This window comes from Clytia hemisphaerica, unplaced genomic scaffold, assembly GCF_902728285.1.
Source record: "Clytia hemisphaerica strain Z4C2 unplaced genomic scaffold, Clytia hemisphaerica genome assembly, whole genome shotgun sequence".
In the NCBI taxonomy this organism is placed as follows: domain Eukaryota; kingdom Metazoa; phylum Cnidaria; class Hydrozoa; order Leptothecata; family Clytiidae; genus Clytia; species Clytia hemisphaerica.
In genome coordinates, this window is record NW_027103629.1 from 132,936 (window position 1) to 157,201 (window position 24,266).

Here is a 24,266-nt window from a genome sequence, read left to right on the forward strand (position 1 = left end):
TCGCAACCAGACAAGTCTTTCTTAGCAATCGTATCATAGAGCCAGCCATACATCTTGTACCAGAATACGGTTCTTAGTTAATTCCCCTCACATAGGACACGAAGGTACATTCCACACTTTAGCGAATTATTAGCAGTGAGTGGGAATTGAACCCCGATCTTTCGCAAGAATGTCAAAGCTGATATGATATATGATAACCGCTCACTAAGATAGATCTTGTGGTGTAGCAATCCTTTGTAAATCGAGAAGAGGAGCCTTTGTTACACGAAGCTATTGGACTTGTCGTTGATTTCAATATGGCGGCGACTGGGCTGTCTCGTTCGCTGAGATCATGTCTCTGTTTTACTGGAAAGAACCTGGCCAGAACAAATTCAAGGGATTATAATGTGAGTGTTTTTATTTCAAAATTATCTTTTACTATTAAAGCATACTTTATGAAGTTTTTGATATGCATCCATACAAGGAAAGAGCACACTCTACAACAACTTTTGGTTCAGGTTTTCAACAAAAAAGCAGTTTGGCAAAAATCATGTGTTTTGCTTTTGATATTAACCTTTCCACCACACTGTTTTGTATATTTTCACGCTGTCCCCACGCAACATTTTTTGACAAAATGGACATGTTTGGTTATTTTGTCATAACTCAAGAACTAGAAATCTTTTGATAAAAAATTTGCTATCCCTGAAAAACTAATTAAATTCTGCAGCTTTTAGGTTGGGTACCAATTAGTCTGGAGACCATACTCTGTTACAAAGATATTTCTATCCTGTTAAAATCCCAACAACTTCACTGAAATACAGAGTATGGAATTATTGACTCGATTCAAATCACTTCAAATCACAAAAGAAAAAACCGTTATTTTTTCAAAACAATTCAAAAGCTCGCGCCACTTCTTGAAACAATAGAGCTGTTTGACGTCATACTTTTGTTTATCAAATCATAACAATAAGATATTAGCCAATCAAATTCTGCGATTAATTCTTGCATCTTGTATAATTCCCGGCTACTACCAGTCGAGGATTATGCCCTAAATAAGAGAATACCCAAGTTAGAGGATTACCTTATTTAGGAGATTTTCAGTCTCTTATTTAAGAGAACGTTACCTAAACTAGGAGAATTCTGCACGTTTCACAAATTTACTTCAGAGCAGACTATTTGCGCAATGTGAAAATAAGATCACGTGAAAGATCACGTTTCCGTGATTCCGATGACCCAAAAACCAAAATAAAATACCTTTTCATTCTTTTTCAAACTTTGAAAAACCATAAATAGCCTCATTTGCATGTGTTGACGTAAATTTTTAATAATGAAGAAACACCCTCGACCTTCAAAACGCGTTTTTTCTCAAACTCCCTTATTTAGGAGAGACAAGAGCGACTCACTTTCTGTTTGACCCGCGTTTTGACCGCGCTTAAACGCGTTTCTTAAATATGGCCCGATCTATATTATTACTTTTCACGAAATTCTCATGATGTAGATCGGCCTTTAGATTGATAGACCCTAACCATCCTAGGTCCACGAAACAAAAGCAGAACTCAACCAAATTTTGCCAGAAGGGAGAAAAAAACGTACTGAGTCGATCTATGAAGTTCAAAACTTGCGCAAAATGATGAGAAGGCCAAAAATTAGCGAAGAAAGAAAAGTCTCCTAGTTAAGAGAAAGAAATCTCCTATATAAGAGACCTTCTCTTAAATAGAGTATATCTCTTATTTAGGGCATAATCCTCGACTGACTACTGTCTATACTTTGATATTTTTTTGAAACCACATAGACAGAGAAGTCGGGTCTCCCAGCTAGGTACCAATCAAAATAAAATACTCTAACTAAAATGGTAGCTCCACATTTACCAAAGTTTTTTTCCTCATTTTTCGGTAATGTCACTTTTTTGGTATTTTTCACTTCCTATGCAAACTCCTGAAGCCATATACCAAAAATTAGCATCCAAAAAACATTCTACTGCTCACAATGGCTTTCCAAGCATCAGTCACTTTTCTCAGAAATCAGTGTTTTTCCGTCCGCCATTTTGAATCAGTGTTTTTCTTTGAAAAGTGCTGACTCACCACGTGATCATAACATTACATCATTATATATCAACGGAAAGCTTAGACTCTCTACTTTCTTTTTCTTTTTTTCTGAATGATTACCAAGCAAGCCAATAAAAGATATGGCTTGAGAAAGACGTGTCTATCACTTTGCGTAAATGTACGGCATTCGGAACGTATCAAAGACGTATATGTACGGCATTCAGGGTGGAAAGGTTAAGCGCTCATGTTCTTTTAATGCCTCCCTGACAGCTGACATAATACAGAAGCAGCCGCCAGTCTGGAAAGAAGAGAATGTGTACGCCAGAGATTTCTTGGCGTAGCCTTTGAGTAAGTCTATGAAATCCAAAGTCTGCGCCGGAGATATCCGGCGTAAATGCCTTACTTTCCAGATTGGCAGCAAGCCCATTCCCCCCGAAATATCTGTTTCCCTTTTCCAGGAGAGAGCTTTTTTTGAAGAATAGAGGGAAACAGATAGGGACACTGCTAGTATGGATTTCACGAAATCTCGCGTCAAAGATATTTTTCTGTACAGCAAGCCTCACGCCAAGCAAAATTTCTTTTGTACTACATTCAGTTTTTCAATAAGAGTGCAAGATGGCAAAAGAGGCGCATGCGCTAACATGATTAATAAATTGACGCTAGCGTAAGCGAGCGTAAGCAAATTTAGCCAAATGAAAGCTACAGTAAAAAGCGATGGATTATAGAGTCATTCGCGCCGAGCTGGAATTATTACTTTACGCCCACTAAAAATCAAACAATCTTTGTAAGTACCCTTACGCCAATGCGCCAAAAACGTTTTAGTTGTACGCCGAAGATCTTCGGCGTTAGTTACACGAAATCCATAGATCCGATTTTCTAGGAAAGACATTTTCCTTAAAACGATCTGTTTCCTCTCTCCAGCTAATGACATCATCAGAGAGAAACAGATCAATCTTTCTAGGAGATGAAATAATAACAAATAGATGATACCGTGAAGTCAGGTAATTTGCATTGTGGAGGCTAACATGCATATAATAGGATAGCCCTCAAATGAATGACCTGTCTGGTCATTAAAATACAAAGTTAAATCAAAACAAAAATAATAAATTTTGCTGCTTTGATTGGTCAGTCATTTGATGGCTATGCAAGTTTCCCTCCACTGATGCAAGTTACTGGTTACCCGACTTATGGTATTGCATTGGAAACAGATCGAACTTTCTGGTGGAAAACAGATATCAATCACAAAAAGCGAGGGAAACAGATGAAAATTTCCAGGAGAGGGAAACAGATATCCTATTCCTTACCGTTAGATTGGGTAACTTGCATCAGTGGAGGCATAGCCCTCAATAGCCTGGATATCCAGGCTGTAAACTATTTCACAGTCTAGTTTTTGATATTTTATGTTCTGGTTTACAGCCTGGTCTCCCTAGAGCGATTTGCATTCTCTTTAAGAGAATGCAGTCCGCTTGCTTGCACTCACTTCGCTAAAACCGTAAGGGCCAATCTACACGGCGTTGAGCAATTCTAAAGCAAAAATAGGATAGTCCTCCAGTTGCTAGTGAAGATAGGGCTTTCTGTTACATGAAAACATGAAAAAGAAGAAAACAGTGGCAAGTTCATTTTCCAAGAAAACATGGTTGGTCATGATAATGCATGCAAACTTTTTTATGGACTTTGGTGTAATCTTTGGATGCTTTTAATAGTTTTAGATCTTGTAAAACTGCTTTTTATTAATTTCTGTTTTGCTGCCCTGGGTTGGCTAGGAAACATGGGTTTTCACTTTCATTCTCTAGGGAGACCAAGCTCTATAATTTTAGAACTTTGTATGTTGAGGTAAATTTTGTTTTTTCTAAAATTTTGAGCTTGGATATCCAGGCTAAGCCCTCAAATGAAAGACCTGGCTGGTCATTAAAATACAACTACGCAGCTCCGTTCGCAGCTCTACTCTACTAATTTTGTTTTGATATAACTTTGTTAGCTGTTCCAAAGAGCATAGTTCCCGTCTTTCCCTTTTTCAAGTTAGCGATCAATTCAATGTTGTCGAAGTATTCAGAATCTTTATTCAAGTCATGATTCAGATCACTTTCGATCTACGTTTTCAACTTTCCGTTGCAATATATTAAGGTGTCGTCTGCGTACATGATGACTTCTCTAAACATTCTGGGAAATCGTTGAATAAGATTAAAAATAGCCGGAGGACCTAGTATAGATCCTTGGGGTACGCCAGTGAACAATGGTTGTTTGTTTGATAACGATTTGCTGATACAGACTAGCTGATTTCTTTTAAATAAGTAACTTTTAAACCATTTCAGTTCTATGTCGGAGATCCCGTATTCTTGAAGCTTTTGCAGTAGAATAGCATGATCAACGGTGCCAAATGCTTTTGTCAGATCGATGTAGACAGCTCCTACTAGTTTTCCTTTTTCAATCGAAGATCTAATGTCATCAAACAGTAGAGCACTAGCAATTTTAGTTGATCAGTTTTTTCTGTATCCAAATTGACGATCGGTCAGTAGGTTGTTATTTTCGAGGAAGTCAGAAAGTTGGCTTCTAACAGCTTTCTCCAATATTTTTGAAAACGTTGGCAAGATCGATATGAGCCTAAAGTTTTCTGTTTTTTTGTCCCCGGATTTGTGAATAGCTTGTTTCTAAAGTGTTGGAACTTCTCCTGAAGTGATGGACATGTTGATGACGTAAGCAAGTGGTTTGGATATCTCGGTGGCACAGCCTTTTAACATTGCAGGAGGTAAATCATCTGCACCTGTTGCTTTGTTGCGCTTTAAATTTTCGGTATGTAGGTGAAATTAAAAAGGCTTGAAGAGTTTGTGGTGGACCAATTCTAGGTAGTCTCCAAATGTGGTCGGTGAACACTGAGAAGGTTGATTTTAGCTTTTTGATGACTTCGCTAAAATAATTGGAAAAGATGATAATTGCTGTTCGTTCGTTTTCGATCTTCTGGGTAGAGAAAGGTACATTTGATTTTGACAGTGTCCCAAAATTTCTTTGGGTTTGATTTGTTTTCTTCTAGAATTTCTTTGTAGTGTTTTCTTTTTGAATCTTTTAATTTTCCGTTGCATTTGTTTCTAAGTTTCTTGTATTTCTCGTAATCGTCTTCGGATTTTATTCGACGTGACTTTCATAAAGCTAGATCGTGTTGGTTCATGAGCAATGTCAGATCTTTTCGTAGCCATGGAGACGGTTTTCCTTTTATTACTTTAGTAGTATGAGGAGCATGTTTGTCAAAAACAGTTTTTAAAGTGCTTGTTAGGAAAATCTTTGCCTCATTGGTGTCATGCAGTTGGTACAAAGGATTCCAATCAATCTTTTTCAGGTCATTTAAGAGTGCCAGAGGGTCATAGTTTTATAATCTCTTGTTTGTTTAAAGATTGGTTCATATTTTGCACAATTTAATTTTCTGTTGCAACCGATTATGTCGTGATCTCCAATCGATAAGGGATAAACAATTGTGTCTTTGATGTTTGATGAGTTATTTGTGAGAATTAGATCAATCAAAGTTTCTGTTGTCGGAGTGATTCTCGTTGCAGTTTTAACGATTTGTTCAAAGCCATTGGCATTGATAATTGCTTTCAATCGTTTATTGTTGTTTTTGTCGAGGTAATTTGTATTGAAATCGCCAAGTACAGGCCAAATTTTAGAAAGGCAAGGCAGCGTCCATTGGTGGCCAAAAAGGGCACTTTTTCCTGTGTTGTTCAACTAAAAAGGCTATTTTTACCAATATTTTAGTAATTTCAGGAGGGGAAGCGTCTGATAACCAGACGCTTAACGGGCATGAAAAATGGCCTGAAGTGCTAAAACTTCCTTTTGTTCTTTTTGTGCCGCAATTAAAGTGTTATTGAAAGCGTTGTTGAAATCTTTTGTCAAATAATCTGATGTGTTAGGAGGATGATAATATGTTCCTATGAGAAGTGATGTTGTTTTTTGAAAAAAAGTTCAATCCATATACGCTCCGGTGAACCCTTTTCTAAATCGAATCTCCTTTCATAGTTCAAGCCATTTTTCAAGTAAACACCAACTTCCCCTCTCTTCCCGACAGTTCTTGGTTTCGATATAAAAGTATAATCATCAATTTCAAATAAATTCTCATTTTGTTCCTTCGGTATAAATGTCTCACTGATGATGATGAAAACATTGTGTTTACACAGGTGTGTTTAGGTTTTTACCAATACCTTCACACCCCCTTTTCACAGACCGGGTAAGATTTTTTCAGCCAGTGGGGGTGAAGATAATGGACCAAACTCGCTGGGGATTCCCCCTGTTTTTTACCAGCAACTACCAGCAACTACTCTAACTTGGGACTATATATCTGACAAAACAAGGGACAGCAATTCAGCCACCATTTCACCGAACATCCAAAGTCATTTAATTTGAGTTAATGAACAGCCTATTAAAAAGTACCCAATTTCTCTTTTGCACCGGCTAGGCTTTTAAATCAAAATATGAAAAAAATCCGTAGTGGAACACATGCGAGTGTCTGGAGCGAAGAAGAACAAATTAGTGGCAAAATAATGGAGTTTTTGACATCACTCGCTCGACGAGTTACACACTCATTATTTGTTCATCCCATTGGGCAATAGGCGGTTAGGCGGCAGGGGTTCTCTAATTCTCCAATCGGCGTCCGGTCATTTTGAATGAAAATTAAGAAGGGCACGCTATCAGTGACATGTTATGACAGAAAGTATGATTGATAAACTTGGTAGAGTTATCAAAACAAATTTTTTGTCAAAGAGATTTAACAGTAAGTGAAAATACAGGCCAGATATCAGCAGTCCCGATATCAACAGTCCCAAGTTAGAGCAGCTGGCATTATGGCATGGAATTGCAAGTATAGTAATCTGGGGTAACAGTCAGGAGTTTTTGCCTAATTAGGAAAGTATTTTATGATTTTCCCGACTTTCCTAATTAGGAAAGGCTTTCCTAATTAGGAAAACTTGAAACTTTCAAATCCTCTGGAGGAGGTTAGTATCTATCAAATAATGTTGTTGCGTGTTGGAAATATGCGACGTTTTGTATTTTTTACAAAATTTATGAAAATAGTTTCATTTTCCTAATTAAAAGTTCAGTAAAATAGTAAAAATCTTTCCTAATTCAGGCAAAAACTCCTGACTGGGAAATTACAAGACAATTTTGACTTATTTGGGCATTACTCTGAAAGTATCAATCCTAATCAAAATTGAAAAATTGGTCCCCCCCCCCCTTTATAAAGGGGGAGGACACTATGGCTGCTTAAAAAACTTTTAATGTGTGGGAGGGGGTGGACCTATTATGACTTTATTAGACTGTTATGATTTCAAACCATAGTATCTTGATGTCAGAATTTAGTCAAAATATAATCAAAGTGATTGCAGCTCTTCCTGACACTAAAGCTTGAAAAGTTCCTTTAAAACTACGAAAATTGATTTTTATGGTGACATGTGAAACTTTTGTTGAAACATCAAAAGTATATGTTAGAATAATCTATACATGATATGCACCACTGCAATGTCTTCCATTCCACCCAATAGCTCATTGGTTGTAAGTGATGTAAAATCAGTCAATACGTCACTTTCAACCAATTAGCTATTGGGTGGAATGGAAGACATTGCAATGGTGCATATCATGAATATAGACATTTTTCTAGCAGCTAGCTAGCAGCTCCAAAATCCTCTCCATCTGAATCCAAATTTATAATAATAACACCAATTTTAGGGGTGTCCCGTATTTACCCCTTTATTTTAACTGTCCCATAAACATTAACCCTATATACATTGTTTTCAAGTCAGAAAATTCAGTGGGGATGGATTTTACAGTAGGATTTATTAAAATTAGAGCTTAGTCTCGACTGTGGTCATGGAATGATAATGCTGAATATAATTTTTCACTGGGGGACAACTTTTTAATTGAAATTAACATTTTCAAAAACTATGAGAAATTGCCTAAAATTTGAGCCATAGATGAAAACATTTGAGCCAAGCCAACCTTGAAAACTAATATGAAGATCAACTTCCCAAGAAAAAGATCTACAGGGAGACAGAGCCCACCTAGATCTGTGCACTGCTGGATAGGCTATTTCCGGGAAATTTTGCCGGACCTCAAACACTTACCCATTTACATGTGCGGAATTATTGTTACTTTAGCGTATAAACCAGACCTTAAAAATCAAAGCGCTGTCTCGGATATTGGAATGACAAAATTTGGTTGGTTGATCATTTTGAGTTATCAAGTTTTAATTGTCTTGGGAACTTGAACTTGATTCAGGTAACTCTCATCCTTGTTGTTGCAAATACACCTTGTAGATGTTTTTTTTCTTCTGAAAACTTGATTTCCTAGTGTGACTAACTGAGTAATACAATCTTTGTTGTAGAGATCATTTTTGTTTTTGCAGTTTCTGAGTTGATTTTTTTTGCTTATATACTTCTTTACTTGTCAGTACAAGAGACACCTACTACAGCCTTTAAGAGTGCACTATATTTATTTTCTGTTAGTTATGGGGGACACCCAAATGGTTATTAGGTTTGCTGTTTTTATTGTTTACATTTACGTAATAAAACTTTGCAAAAACTATTACGCTTTCCTTGCAAAGAAATATTTGACTCTTGGTAAAAATCCACTTAGACCTGTTTAGATTGTCTGAAACTCTTATCAAATCATACTCAACATGCTTATCCTTATTGTTCGTTATTTGTTGGTTAAAGGGGGGGTGTATACTTCTTCAAGCAGTGAATTATCAGCTACTCTACCGTGGAGTAACTGCAAGGGTGGTGGTGTCAGCAAGAAAGGTCAAAATTTGCAGTTACTCCGCCTAGTGTCGTGGAGTAACTGCAATTTTATAGATTTTTAAGGAAGTGGTCAGAAAGTATCTACTAGGGCTCCTGGAGGATATTTTAAAAAATCAAAAAAAGATTTCGCACCACCCCTAACCTGGAAAACTTTTTCGAACCCCCCTCAAAAGGATTAAAAAACTTTTGCAAACCCCCCTCCCTGCTAAATCTTTTTTCCCTACACTCCAACTGACTGATTAATAAGATGAGGGTTATACTTACTTTTGGAAAAGGTTGACTTGTCACATATAAATCGGGTTTAAATACTGAATTTCCAGATTGGAGGGATCCTATAAGCCTCATTATCAAAATGTTGTACACTCATGTGGAGAGAACTACATTATCATATATAAGGCAGCAAGTGGCTTGATTTGAATTTTGCAGGGGCAAAGAATTTAGTGACGACCAAGGAGGTGCAACCAGGTGCAACCATAGTTTATGCTGACAGGAGAAAATTTTGATTTTGGACTCCTGATTTGCTTTAAACATAGCTCTTTTTCGGACTGATTCTGCCCAGAAATGAGGCTTTCAATGTCTGTATCATAGGGAATTTAAAAGTAAAGTTTTTTTTAATTAATATCTCAGCAGTAATATTTTGAGATAAAAACATAAAAATCAAAAAGTTTATCAACAACAACAGCATTCAAAGGGAATGTGTACGTCATTTTACATATTTAAATTCAAAAAGTTGTGACAATTTAGAATTGTTATTTTTTTTAATCTGATAAAAACAAAGAGCTGCACTATTCTTTGTTGCATCCCCACTGTTTCCTGAAGAATTGTCATTTCTGCATTTCACTCCTCTACTGGTATGGTATAATTTTGATAACAATGCTCTTTCTGATAATTTTTGATTTAAACCAAAAATTACGTCACAACAGTATACGATCCAAATATGGTTCAAAGATAAGACACCTGGGGGAGGGCTAGAGTCAAACTTTGAAGAGATTTTTTTTATTGATTGTGCTTTTAAGCCAACTTCAACATCCAAAGGACTTTTAGTGCGTTCAGCTAGTTTAACCGGCTAGTTGATAATAATATCCCAATCAATTTCATCATAATAGAAGTTGAATAAAAGCACTGATTAAATATTTTTTATTTTCATAGTTGTTTTTATCAGCCAGAGAAAAGCCCAAATGGCTTGTAACATCAATGATAAAGTGATCTGAGAGAGCAGTTGGTGTGCCTATGTAGTTGAAGGTTGGATCAGAATTATTGGTTTGAAAAAATTCTAATATAGAATGAGTAGGTTTATGGATTATCTGATTCAAGTTTGAAATTGAGGTAAAATTGTTTAAACCATCGAGAAGCTGTTTATTGCACCTGAGTGATGGTGTGTAAGAGACTTTTTTCATTTTTGTGGTGTGAGATTTGTTGAAATCTACGCATAAATAAATGTCTGGGGTATTTCCTTCGATTGATTTGTTGATGTCCTGCACTGATGAGATAAAATCCAAGAGTTCTGGAGCTTCTGATTTTTGTAGAATATTTGTCATTGACTCCAATTGAAGATATTGTAATGGCTCAAACATTGGAGTTATGTCGTTTCATAGATAAAAATCACCTCCACTAGCACTACGTCTGCCATTATTTGGATTCAATGCGTTTCTATCCTTACAAAAAAGCTCATATCTCTCAATTTCAAGCTCTGCTTTCTTGTGTGAAGATTATAGTCATGTCTGAGTTAGGCATATAAAATCTGGCTCTCAGAATGAAGGATTGTTACCAAAAGAGGAACTGATGATTGAGTTATTTGAGGACATAAACCTTAAATATTCAAAAAAGAAAAAGTATTCATCTGGTGTATTATCCTTTGTTTGAGGCGGTGAGAATTGTTTTGGTTGAGTGGATTTTCAGAAAATCCAATGATTGTTGTGTGTTTGTATGGTTCTTTAGTACTCCCCTTTACATGAGTGAAAGTAAAATTTGTATCAAAACATTCACCTTTTCTGATCGAGAAAAAACACATAGTTAGATAAAACATGTTGCATTTTGTGCCAGCTTTACAGCCTTTTCGGAATATATTACCATGTCTCGATAATTTGGTACCTAATTTTGGAAGCTTGAAACGACAGTTTTTACCTGTGATGCCATATTTACATTTAAAAACTGGAGTTTTATCAACGACTTTGTCTTTGGTTTTAGTATTATCGGAGGATAAAGTTGCGTCGTTTTGTGAGTTGCGTTGAAATTTGGATTTTAGGAAATCAGTCCTTCCCAGGTATATATAATAATATCTTGAGTGATCGGAATGTGAGGGAGTGTCCTTCTTGGAGTGGATTGGGCTTCATTTGAAAATGATTCAGTGGCTTACTGAATCTAAAATTAAGGGCTTCCAAAATACACAATAAAAATATTGAGATATATGAAATATTTTGATATTGATATTGATATTTAAAAGTGCCTTAAAAATAATAAAAATAATGGGATAAAGTGGGTCAAGTTTAACCAATAATTTTCAAGCAATTTCAAAAGAATGTCTAAGTATATGCGGAAATTTTTTAGATTCCAGTCTGATAAATTTCAAGTCAAAGTATTGATTTTCCTGCATAAAAACAAAGAAAAGTATAAAGTCTCATAGTTATCATTATTTGAAGAAAGCTGATCTATGCTGGCGGCAGTGTCGCCAATTTGGGAATCAGTGGAAATCTCAAATCATGAAATTGGTAAAGAATATTCTATAGAGATGGATGATTTTTCATTCTAAACATTTATCTTATTTTTAGGCCTTGTCGTCTTCACTACCAGCTCTGTCAGCAGCCCACCAACGACACAATCCAACAATCAATCAAAAACGAAATTTAGCCGTTCATGAATATATTGCATTAGATATCCTTCGAAAAGCTGGAATAACGGTTCCTCGTGGTGGAGTGGCACGAACTCCTGACGAAGCATCCAAGATTGCCAAATCTTTGGGTAAAAAATATTTCCAGAGAATTTAAGAAATTTTTATTCGACGGGAACAAATTTAGCCACAGTCTCTTAGTGCGTATAATTGAAATAAGCTCAAATTTTTTTATAATCTGGTGTTCTTTATCAATTTTTTGCATGATGTTTATCCACGATGTGTGTTTAATATGTTGCAGTAGTAAATAATGGCTTTATTGAACTACCAAGCCACTGGATGATAATTTGCACATTTTTTTCTCAGAAACACACGATTTTGTGGTCAAAGCACAAGTACTAGCTGGTGGTCGTGGCAAAGGAACCTTTGACAGCGGCTTGAAAGGTGGCGTCAAAATCGTCTACTCGTAAGTCCTTCATTGTATTCACATTTTAGCCTGAATTTGATCTCAATGTAAATTACTATGCAACAATTAAGTTAGTATATATCCTAGACGTCGTATGTTATGTTACTGTCAGTGAAAATTCCAAGCACTTTTATGTGGCCGTTTTTAACTGCCAAAATACTCCATTTTAAATTGAGTTTTGAAAATCAATATTGGAGAAATTCTATTTATGTATCACAAAAATGTTGAAAATAAATAATGTAGATGGTGAACAACTATGTCAGAATTATTTTCTCTTTATCATTAGAATTCCTTGAAAATAAATGTTCCATGAAAGGTCAAGAGACGTCCCTAACAAGTTTTGAGGGCCTTCGACAGGCATCGACCACTTATGGTGGTTACTCAGTCGGTCAATTTCTAATCCAAAAAAACAAAAAAACGGCCAGTGACTAAAATGCTTGGAATTTTGCCTGACTGTTGATGAAAGGCATTGTGAGAATTATTTGATTGTCTTGTATTGTATACTATAGTTGTATCATCTGTTTTAATGAGACTTTTTCGTTAGTATTTACTCACTAACAGTTGAGGTTGAGTTAGGTATCCCCAAAGTTTACAAATTTCAATTGACCCCTACAAGCTGGAAAAACGAGCTAACCCAATTGGTGGTAAAAATGGGGAAAAAAGATCTTTTTACTGGGATTGTTCCAGAATAATTCCTATCAATTATTTTTAAAATTTTTGACAGAACGATTTACCCCCTGGATAAATTTTGAAAAAAATGTGGTTGTAGTTGACCCCTACATAAGCTCTCCCCCCTTGTCATGACTCAGTTATTGACCTTTAAGCCTCCCCCTTAGACCAGGGTGTCTAAGCCGTGCAAATATATTTTGCTAAAATGGGGGGAGGCAATCATAAATGGAGCGTCGCATTTATAAATGGAAAGATAGAGATACTTCTGTGCACACTATGCATGATACTGCTGGTTCTGTGGATCTTTTGATAGCCATCAGTTCGCCATTTTTTATGGATTTGCCTTCTAGACCAGAGGAAGTGGAGGATGTGTCATCAAAAATGTTGGGCAACAAACTCCACACAATACAAACTGGTACTGTTGGAAGGCCATGTAACGAGGTTTGTCCATTTGATTCCATTTGTTTAGCTCCCAGTTTTTAACCAACTCAAACATTAGGGTTATTTACAAGAATCTTATGTGAATACAGGGCAACTAAAAAAAAATTAAACATTTTATGAAAATAGCTTTGTCAAGGCTTTTTTGGTATCAGTTAATCAGTGAACATTCATTTCTTTCGGTATATCTAACCAAACTGTTTCTTCAAGGTTTTGATTGTTGAACGATTGTATCCACGTAGAGAATATTATTTCGCTATCACACTCGACCGTGCTGCAAAAGTGAGTACTTTCTCTCATCTCTATACTCTACATCAATTCTGAAAACTTGCTTTCGAATAGATAGCGTTCGAATTAACTAGTTATAGTAAGGTATTTTTTCGAATGCGGTCAATTGGGCGCGTTAGGAAACCAGATGATGAGAAATTTTTCCAAAATTCATTTAACCTCTGAAAATTGTCTTCTATTGGCATTCGTACATATCTTTCCAAAATATCTTTCCCACATAGCAGTGATCCTTACAACTCATTCAGATTTCCCGGACTTTATCTTCTTTTTAATTGAAGTTATTCTGCTGTACTGACGTCATAAATTACTTTCTTGAGAAACTATTTGGCGGGTATTCAATTCCGTGGATGGCCTTTCTTCTACCTAGCGTAATCATGTAATTGGGTTATTTAAGTCTTGAATGGACATTCACTTTCTTATTGCAGGGTCCACTGCTAATTGCCAGTTCACAAGGTGGTATGAGTATTGAGGATGTGGCAAGAGAAAACCCTGATGCTATAATCAGACAACCTGTCGATATCTACAAAGGTTAGTCCTTTTAGTTTGCTTTTCGCTGTGAATCTCCCCAATATGGATGTATCTTTTTGTAATGGGCTATTTAAGAAAAAATGTACCCCAAGGGGGAACCCATAGGAAATTTCGAAATCCAGGGGGTTTTCAAAAGAGGCAAAAATCCAGAGAGGCCTCTAAATTTTCGCCGGGAATCCAAGGGGATTTCTCGAGATTCGGCTGAAAGTACGGGGAGGAGGTCTTTTAATTAAAGAAAAAAATCCAAAGCCGCAGAGGGGTTCGACCTCAATTTATTCAACATAACACAGTGAATTTTTTTTTCTGGAAAAGCTTATTACGTTGAACTGGTTCTGAATGTTGTCTGGGCGTATGATTGATATATTTTACCACTAATGATTTTCTTCAGGTCTTGACCGCGAAACAGCCATCAACTTTGCAGAACGTGTCGGCTTCCCTGGCAGTAACAAAGAAGCCGCTGCAGATTTGTTCCTTAAATTATACGATGTCTTTTTACAAAACGACTGCACACTTCTTGAAATCAATCCATTTACTGAACTAAATGATGGAGGAGGTAATTTTCCCTTTTTGGACCTACCTCGGAGGTCCTTAGATTAACCTGTGTTCTACCGTCCGTCCGTCCACGTCCGATGCAAGCTTTTTTCAGGATTGGCTCGTTCGATTTTTAAGATTGTTTTGCACTATGATGCAAAATGGTAATCCCCAAAATGTAACGGAGCCCGATTTTCGAAAAATAATATGCCGGAAATCGCCGTTTTTGCAGATTTTCAATGGATTTTTTCCTTATATATCTTTGTTTTTTCACACAAAAACATTATTAATAACAATACCCACCATCAAGCATGATTCAATTGTTAATGAAAATGATTTTTGAGGCTGGAACTTTCTACGAATTGCCGGAACAGCCGATTTTCGCCGGAAAAGCGATTTTTTTTTTATTTCTCGAGCTGTACTTTATATTTTTTGTATGAAACTTTGCGTACTAATGCAAAATAGCAATACCTTAAATGTGACAGAGCCCGATTTTCGAAAAAAACATATTTTTTCCGCCCGAAAATGCCGGAAATATACCGGAAAAACCGGTTTTTTGGTATTTTCTCGAGATTTCATCATAAGTTGTTTCTGATTTTTTTTGCTCAAAGATTAGCAATGCCCAAAACATGGCAGAGTCCGACTTTGGGGAAGAATGTTTTTTCCGGCCGAAAGTGCGGGAAATATGCCTGAAATCTTCATTTGGCGACTGAAATATGTACCGCATTGTCTTTTCAGTTAATTGCTGTTCTATCTCTGTCTCCGAGCTTTATAAAAACATCAAGATTGTCACTTTATTATTTGTAGATAGTTTTTGAAATAATTCTCTTATTTTCCTTCACAAAAGGTTTTTTACTGCTAGATATCTTTGAATCTGTACCCAATAGAACACTAATAGAACTAATTTTGGACATATTTTAGCTGATTTTAGGGGTATTTTGAGGAAACAATAGTTTTTTGTCAAAATTAAAATTATAAGAACTATATTCAAGATGACAACTTTCCTGTCAGTTTGAATGATAAATTCTCACAGTATTATCTTCATGTACTTTTTCATTGATTTCTAAAGAGATTTCACTGAAATATTGGGAAGGCATTCGAGACACTTTATTAATTTTTGAGTTCTTTCAACCCAGCCAGTTTGTGCTTGTTTAAATTTCTTATTGTTGATCTTTCCTTTACAATGATTTTATGATGCAAGTGTATTAACAAGGGCATATCATTAATTTCTAAAACGCACTGAGAAGTATGTATTAACGAAAAAACCAATAAAATTTACCATTAAAGATGCCACATTGATGATTTATGATCAACAAATAGTCATCAAATACGACAGAGATAGAACAGCAGAAATTCAGATGTTATCATTCCAGCCGCGGCTTTCTCGTACTATGGTTGTACTCAATATTCCATTCATGAAGTTTTGCTACATTCGTTCTTTCGCTCGCTCGTTCATTCGTTCTCTCGCTCGTTTGTTTGTTCGTTCGTTTGTAAAATTATTAAACTAATTGAAACAATGGATCATTGCAACTCAAAATATCATACATTTCTTTTAGAAATCTTTGTTTGGATTTTGCCTACCTTGCCTGAAAAATAAGTCTCAAGAATTGCTAATAAACTATTTCTCGTATTTTTGTCGAATTTTGATGACTATTTGTTTTTGTTTTTTTTTCAGTCCCTATACGTTTCTTGTTTTACTTCCTTTTCCATTTCCATTTTCTATTTATCATTAGGTAGGTCCAATATGTATTTTGGTTGCTGTTGTTAAATCCATCTTTTTATGGGGGGGGGGGGGGGGGTGGCAGCTTTTCAACGGTTTTTTTTTCTTTTTTCTATTGTATATGTAACACGAACAAATAGTACTAAAGGTTCCTAACATCCCGCAAAAGGACCACCAGATCATGCCGCCAGGAAGAAGGAACCCAAACTAAAGCTAACAATAAATTAATGAATAAATTGATAAAAGGAGAAAAAAAAAACTAACTACAGAGGATAAATACTAACAGAAATAAAAAACAAAAAGAGCTAGGAGAGCAGTTAGAGTAAAAGACTAAAATAACGGTCCCCCAAAACGGCTTGTATCACTGATAAATTTTATTGTTATACTCAATATATCATGATTTTGGACAATGCTAAAATCGGGGTCGCCATAAAGAAGTATTCTACACAATGTTTTGGGATTAAATGGAAACAAGGTTATGTCAAGTTGAAGAAGGCTGTCAAATATCACAAGTCTGTCGTTAGAGTAATCAGAGCAATGCATCAAAAAATGCTGTGTTGTTTCTACTGAATTTTGTCGACAGTTGCAGAAGGGGTCAACTGTGTCTACGAAATTATGCCTGAACTTATGCTCACAAAGATGACTGAAACCAACCCTTAATCGGTTAAGGAGAACAACACCATCGTTGTCACTGAAAACTGAGTTAGCACTTGGTTTGAGAAATTGGAAAATTGCTTGCTTGAAAGAATTAATAGTGGGAAGATTTCGTATATGATCTCCGAGGTTATTCCATTCATTTATGCAAAAAGGAAAGAAAGAGGCACGATAACGCTCGGTTCTACAGAAAGGTGCCTCGAGTGGTGGTTTTATCCTTCGCCCTGCATTTTGCGCTCTTCCTCTCCTCTCTGGGGAGGAAGAATATTCGTAAGAATATTCAACGGGTGAACCCTGACCACTTATTTCGATCGTTATTTTTTTTTTAACACCATTGTATTTAAGTAAAGTGCCGCATTTCAGACGACAAATTCAATCCAGCACTTTCTTTGTTTTCGCGTTGCGTTTTAAGAACATTGTATTTAAGTAAAGTGCCGCATTTCAGACGACAAATTCAATCCAGCTCTTTCTTTGTTTTCGCGTTGCATATATCATACCCCTTTTTTACACTTTCCGTAAAGTGAATTTTGACTTTAAAAGCTCATAATCATAAGCAGAGAACAAGCTGGTCAAATTTAAAAAGTGATAGCTCAAATTTTAAGTTAGGATATCTACTTTCTCCAAAAAACTCCAAGCACTTTGGGACATTTGTTCGGCCTCAAGACGTCGGGAAACGTCTGAACTTTTTCGTGGGTCACCCGGTATAATTTTAACATAATATTTATGTGAAAATCACTTTCGGCGCAACTTATGTAGGTTTCCCCTAGTCTTTTGGAAAAATTACCCGAACAATTCGTCAAGTTATAACGCTACTAGTATAGGTCTAGAAGCTTTTTAAGTTGACCCTTTGAAACGCAAAGTTTGTCAAACATGTCGCGGTTTACTCCTCTCTTGTCTCCCATTCTATGCACTGTCAGATGGGGAAGCTTGATTGTACTCTTCTATTTTTATTTTCCATTTTACTTTCTAAAATCCTTTTAGTTCTTTGCATGGATGCAAAACTGAATTTTGATGACAATTCGTTGTATCGCCACAAAGAGATTGCAGAACTAAAAGATTGGTCACAAGAAGACCCTCGAGAAGTGGAAGCCACTCAACATGATCTCAATTACATTGGTCTTGATGGATCCATCGGCTGTCTTGGTATGTCCTCTTTCCCTTGACCGATATTCTTGTTACCTTCAAATTTGATGAGGGCCCGAACCCATGATTTCCTGAGGGATTGAAATCCACACTTTTTTATAGAACCACCCTAATTCTGTAATCAAATAACCGAATATTAGAATACTGTAACCTTGCTTCGAGTTAGAAAGAGCTGACAGCATTTACAAACCTCGATCTGACATTTTTAAGAGCTGCTCATAAGTATGGTTGTGTATGAAGTCTGAGACGATGATTCTCTTTTTTCCAGTGAACGGGGCAGGCTTAGCCATGGCAACAATGGACATCATCAAATTGCACGGTGGATCGCCGGCCAACTTTTTGGATGTGGGTGGTGGTGCTACTGCAGAAGCTGTTACTTCTGCTTTCCGATTGATCAGCTCTGATCATAATGTAAGTTCACTGTAAAGTTTGAATTTCAAGAGTGTGGTTGGTGGTATACAATAAGGACACCCCCTGTCTCATCTACCCGTAGGAAACGTTTTAGTCAGTGAAAGAGATGAATCCAGTAGGAATTCTCAAAATCAAAGGTTTTCCAGCAACAGCTCAGAGTATTTTTGTGCGCGCAACCCCTTTTATATTGATTTTTCTACGGTATTTTTTTTTTAATCCTTCGGGTTTGTGATACTGTGTGTAAAAGGCGTGCGTCACCGTTTAAGGGAGATCATTATAATTGAATTTTGATGCAATTTATCTTGGAGTTTGTGTACACTATTACAAGAATATCTCAGGACCAAGTTAGGGTGTATGATAAAAACAGGGTGGTCACGCATGCTGGAAAACCTATGGAAAAACTGGGAAAATGGCCTTTTTCTGAAAACTAGCTGGAAAAACTGGAAATCGGTACATTTTCCAAACAGGAAAGCTGGAAAAACTGGAAATTGAAATTGAAATTTTAATTTTAACTTTATCTCAGGGATTGGTTAGAATTATTATTAAGATGTTATCTAGTACAGTAGAATGAGTTTAGCCATTTTCAGTTTAGTCCATCAGACATTCTTTTGTCAAAGCATAGCTCTCTATGATGAAATGTCTTTTGAAAATCTAGAAGTACCAGTGGATACCCCTTAAAACCTACAAAGATGCACTATGGGCTCTCTTAGCCACCAAACTTAATTTGATATTGTTTAGTTCACTTTTTTACAACCTCTTATAAATGTTCTTTCATATAATACCTAATTTCGAGAATTTCAATTATCGCAAAGTGTTATAAAATTCAAAGTTATCTAAATTTTATCAAGAATCACTACAAAAAATTAAGTTTTTCGGTCCTAGAAATTACACAATCGTTTTGTAAAAAGTTTTCGGAAATTTAACAAAGTTCTACAAAGCCTCTTCTTCACGGCGTTGAACCATCATCTATTCGCACCCCATGTAGATTTCCTACCACTAGACTAACTTTGAGACGCCAGGATACTATTTTCTATACAGGAAGATTGGAGCTAGATGGGTTAAAATCAACCTTTCTTCCCAAATATAATTTTTCATTTTGAAGAATTCTTATTCAGATGCTCTTTAAAACCTTCTGTTTACAATAGCGGCTGCTTACTAAACTTTTCAAAGTCACTCTCGAATGTCCAGCCACGATGGCTAAAAAGATCTAAAATGTCATTCTTCTAAGCCATTTACTTAATTGTGGTTAAAAATTGCAATGCGTTGTTATCTTTTTTCTCCTTTCTTTCATAAAATGAAAATTTAAGGTCATAAAACTGCATAAAACCCATACTTTTTGGTATATAGTAGTATACTTATACTTATAGTAGGTATGAAAAAATAATTTTCTTCTTCATAGTTAGACCCCAAACAAATCTTAAGGCCCTCAAAGTTCTAATTTAGGTTTTAAGGTGTATTTTAATTTTAACGTTTTTTGAAATTATTTAGGTCCCAATAATCTAATTGCAACATTAGTTACTTTGCAGTGAATCACTGCTCAAAATTGGAGACCAAAAGGACTAATATATAAAAATTTATTGAAAAACCATTTTATAGGAACCACAGACAGCGTACTTCCAACACAAAAAGTTTCAGCCTAAAACTCCACCTACATTTTCAGATAGAGGGTACCTCTATTTTTTGTAGGTTTTGAGGGGTATTCGTCTCGGAAAAATCGTCAATGTTTTACCAATGATAATGTATATAGACAAACGAGCTTTCTGTTTGACGCTTAAAGGTGTCTGCATAAGCTGATAAAGCTGCTAATATATTGTATTTCCTACTTTTTGATCGCCTTTGATATAAATAGATGGGTGTTACATTCAAGCGAACAATAGATTTTAAGATGTGTTTCCTCGAAGCTACTTTTTGAAATGGTAAAGCGTACACATTAGGAAGCAAATAAGATGAATGGCAGGATACAACAAATAGAACTTAGAGTACTTTGTTGATAATTTAATAATTACGACCACTTTAATCGACCATTTGTAAGAGACTTTGAGTCTTAGAGAAGAACGTTCGTTGGCCCGATCAGTACATTTATGGGCTGTCACATTTAGTCATCGTCCTATGTTGAAATCAATGACGTCTCTCGCGTAAACTGAAGGCTATCTTTTTCGACGTCATTCCACGTTTTGTTTCGTCATTTCATCACAAATTTCTAAACATTTAGTTACGAAGTCAGTGGTAAACGGGTTGAGAAATTCAAAAAGTCAATAAACTTTTCTATTATCCAATTATTTTAGCGCTGCTATGGAAATATAGAGTAAAAAATGTTCATCCAGCTAATTTTGTTAAAGAGGCTTAAATAATTGTTTAATTGCTATCATTGACAAATTGTTTACATATTTAACTGAGTAATGAAATAATTCTAATCATTTAAATGACTTTGGATTAACTTGCCAATTCACACATGGGCTTAACTTCTTAAACCCTCGGGAATTGTTTAACAGATGCTGACTTTTCAAATTTCATTATGTCATCTTGGAAGAAAAAATATGTACCTACACGCTCAAACCATTTTCCCTTTACGGAGAATCTCCTTTACTTAATAGCCATTTTATGTCTTTAGTCGTTGTAGTGCAAAATTGCGAATAAAAATCTATTTGTTCACTACCAGTTCACCTACCTTCTGTAGTTAAAAATTATCGTACTAAAACCTTCTGCACTTCATCAAAATGACTTTGTGAAATATTATTATTTCCTCATACTACTAATATCTTATAGACAGTTCCGTTCAACAAGACCTAGTCTGCATAAGTCATGTGTTCTCTATTAATCAACAAGGGACGCCAATTCTTTTTGGTTGAGGGATGCTAGGGGTTAGAATTCTATGATTGGCAAGTTAAAGAGATGAATTTGATATGAAAAAGAGAAATATAAATCGTAGTAGGAACCCCTCTATAGCACTATATGGTCTGATTCTTCTACAGTAGAACCTCCAATTAGCGGACACTCTAATAGGCGGACAACTCTGATTAACGGACAAAATATTTTTCCCCGGCCTAGTCAAATCCTTATAAAAAAGTCTCCAAAAGGCGGACACCTCTAATAAGTGGACACTAATCCGACTCCCCGATGGTGTCCGCTAATTAGAGATTCCACTGTATTTTTAACAACAAGATTGAACTTTTTTTTACGGAAATTTAATTTCACGAGTTGAGTAAGAATTTTAAAGGCCAAAAATACCACCAAAATATATTTTGTTGTTTTTCATCATCTGAAGGTGAAAGCGATCCTTGTCAACATCTTCGGTGGCATTATGAAGTGTGACGTCATTGCTGAGGGAATCATTGAAGCAGCCAAAACGTTGAACTTGAACATACCACTTGTTGTTCGTCTCCAAGGTAACTGATATTTAATTTTATCACGACCACGTCCTTATTGAAAATGAAAGCACAAATTTACCTTTGACCAAAGGTATATAGACATTCCCTCTTCCACTCAACATGTTTCAATATCTGGTCTATGATGATCCCTCTTGTTCAATATTGTTTTTGTTTTTGATGTTTTGTTTGTTTTAAAGCGAACGACGTCAACCATTAAGTACTTCATATCTCATCCCGCCTTCCTGATTTTACCGCGACCCATATTCATATTTTTGCAATGACAAACATGTTTTATCTGTAGAACTTCATGAAAATGTAGTTTCTTATTTTGAATAAGTCAAAAAATTTCGGTTAATAGCGAGCGATCTCTTTATGTTGGAAGGATTTTGGCGCCAACAGTTATGTTTGGTGAGATAACAAACAAAACAACTTTCGAGTTTTCTTTGATAAATATTCAATAAGGATTGGTCCTATTTTAGTCCAAAAACAATAAAAAGGAGCTTGTTATTAGACAATTGAACAAGTTATACATAAACATACGGCCAGTCACTTAGTTCCGAGTGGCTAAATTTGATATTACGTAGAAGACAAGTTTTTTTATACTGCTACCTGATTCCTCTACACTTCGGATGTTCTTAATTTTTTAAGTTTTAAGCCTAAAAGTGTTCTTAACGTATTCTTATTTTCATCATTTTTTGAGAATTGTTGTCTATTTTCTAAGAAATTGGGTGTTTTAGAGTCTGCAAAGCCTTGAAATGTTCTTAACTTGTTCCCCTTAACATTTTGGCCGTCGAAGCCTTATGTTCTTAAATATAGTTTGCTCTTATAAAAAAACGTGTATTAGCCCTTGTAGTCCTAATCGCTCTCCTCCCTCTTTTCCACAGGAACGAACGTGGAAGATGCAAAGGCTTTGATCGCAAACAGTGGAATGAGAATCCTACCATGTGATGATTTAGAAGATGCTGCTAAAATGGTAAAAATGCGAATTCTTTATCGTATCGACGCTAATTCCCTAGTTAATTTGATAAAAAGGAAGCTTTGAATTGGAATCGTGGTGTTATGGAATATATTTATGCCTATATCCATCTTGTATGATTTATGCGATTATCAATTTCAATTTCTCGTTTCAGGTCGTTAAGTTGGCGGACATCGTTAGTCTGGCCCATGAAGCAAGTTTGAACGTCAGCTTTAAACTTCCAATCTAGCAAGAGCATCAATTAGTATATTTCTCATATGTTTTTGATTATTGTTCCACAGCGTGAAAATTAGGTTTTTAGTTTAGAATTTTGTTAAAAAGTCAACTCACTAATTCTCAATTTATATTGTACAATATTTATTTTTCATGCTTTAATAATTTGCTTTAGAAATTATAGCACCTTTTTATTTTTGATGATATGACGTGTTCTTTCATTTTCCTGTCTGTCTGTCTGTTTGCTTTCCGCTAATTTGCAGTTCTGAATAAACGAAAAAAGTTGGCTTAAATTTATGCAATAGCCTTTGCGTATGCACCTTTCATGAAAGCAGAAGTCATTGCATAAATAGACACTTCCAATGTTACACCTATGACACATTCCCTTCCCCCTATTGAAATTCTAAATCTGTTCGGCTAAAAAGGGAAAACTGGAAGGATTTCTTCTTCTCATTCAGATAGATTGAAACGTGTTTTGTTTTACACCTCGACGGGGAGCCATATATACTGGATTGAACATATTTTCATAATTTTTCTTCTTCATTGTCATAAAAAGATATTTATTGATTGGAATTCTTCTGCCTCTCTTAATCTAATTGAGCCTTTCTAAGGAGCCCTCTATTATTTCGGAAACCTGCTTGAAATCTTATCCTTGAGATCTTACTTTTTCTTTTGGGATCTGTCGCAGAATGATCGATGGGGGACAAGGCGTAGGGGCTAAGTTAGTGTACAGTAGGATCATAACTGAAAACATTAACTTAATAATAGGTTCAGTCATTTCGACGTCGTTCGTAGACGCTTTGTGGAACTCAAAAAAATTTCTATCTTTCCTGAAACTTCTGACCAATGTGTATGATGATAATCTTTAACCTGTACCACTACTCCTCCAGGGAATCGACACTTTTTTCTTTCATAAAGAACAATTTCACAAGAAAAATAAGCGTCAAAAGATAGGGGGTACCAGGGCACTGGGGTGTGGACCGGGCCTCCGAAAACTACCCTAGGGAGACGAAAATCTTTTCTGTTGTTTTGGAAGACTTGGGAAGGTCAAGAAATAAACCAACTCTTACCGTCCGCACATACCCAGCACCTCTTTTTGCCTAAGAACACCTGATCCTAATCCCCACTCTAAGCTATTTAGAAGACACCCTCTCCTTTCATCAAGTACGCTGAAAAATCGGATATGTTTGTCTTTTGAAAATCGAAAATTTCAGTGCCGGACCCGTACCTCCCG

General features: G+C 35.9%; 1 protein-coding gene across 1 annotated transcript; it reads left to right on the plus strand.

Annotated features, from left to right (window-relative positions):
- Window positions 1-234: 234 nt before the first annotated feature.
- Window positions 235-23,236, plus strand: LOC136802559 (succinate--CoA ligase [ADP-forming] subunit beta, mitochondrial-like). The gene is made up of 12 exons (XM_067059297.1): window positions 235-386; window positions 11,569-11,758; window positions 11,994-12,093; window positions 13,113-13,203; window positions 13,411-13,482; window positions 13,914-14,016; window positions 14,405-14,569; window positions 17,903-18,064; window positions 18,333-18,475; window positions 21,741-21,861; window positions 22,728-22,816; window positions 22,974-23,236. The coding sequence occupies exons 1-12, from the start codon at window positions 297-299 to the stop codon at window positions 23,046-23,048; spliced, it is 1,401 nt and encodes a 466-aa protein (XP_066915398.1). The 5' UTR covers window positions 235-296; the 3' UTR covers window positions 23,049-23,236.
- The last annotated feature ends 1,030 nt before the right edge of the window (window positions 23,237-24,266 follow it).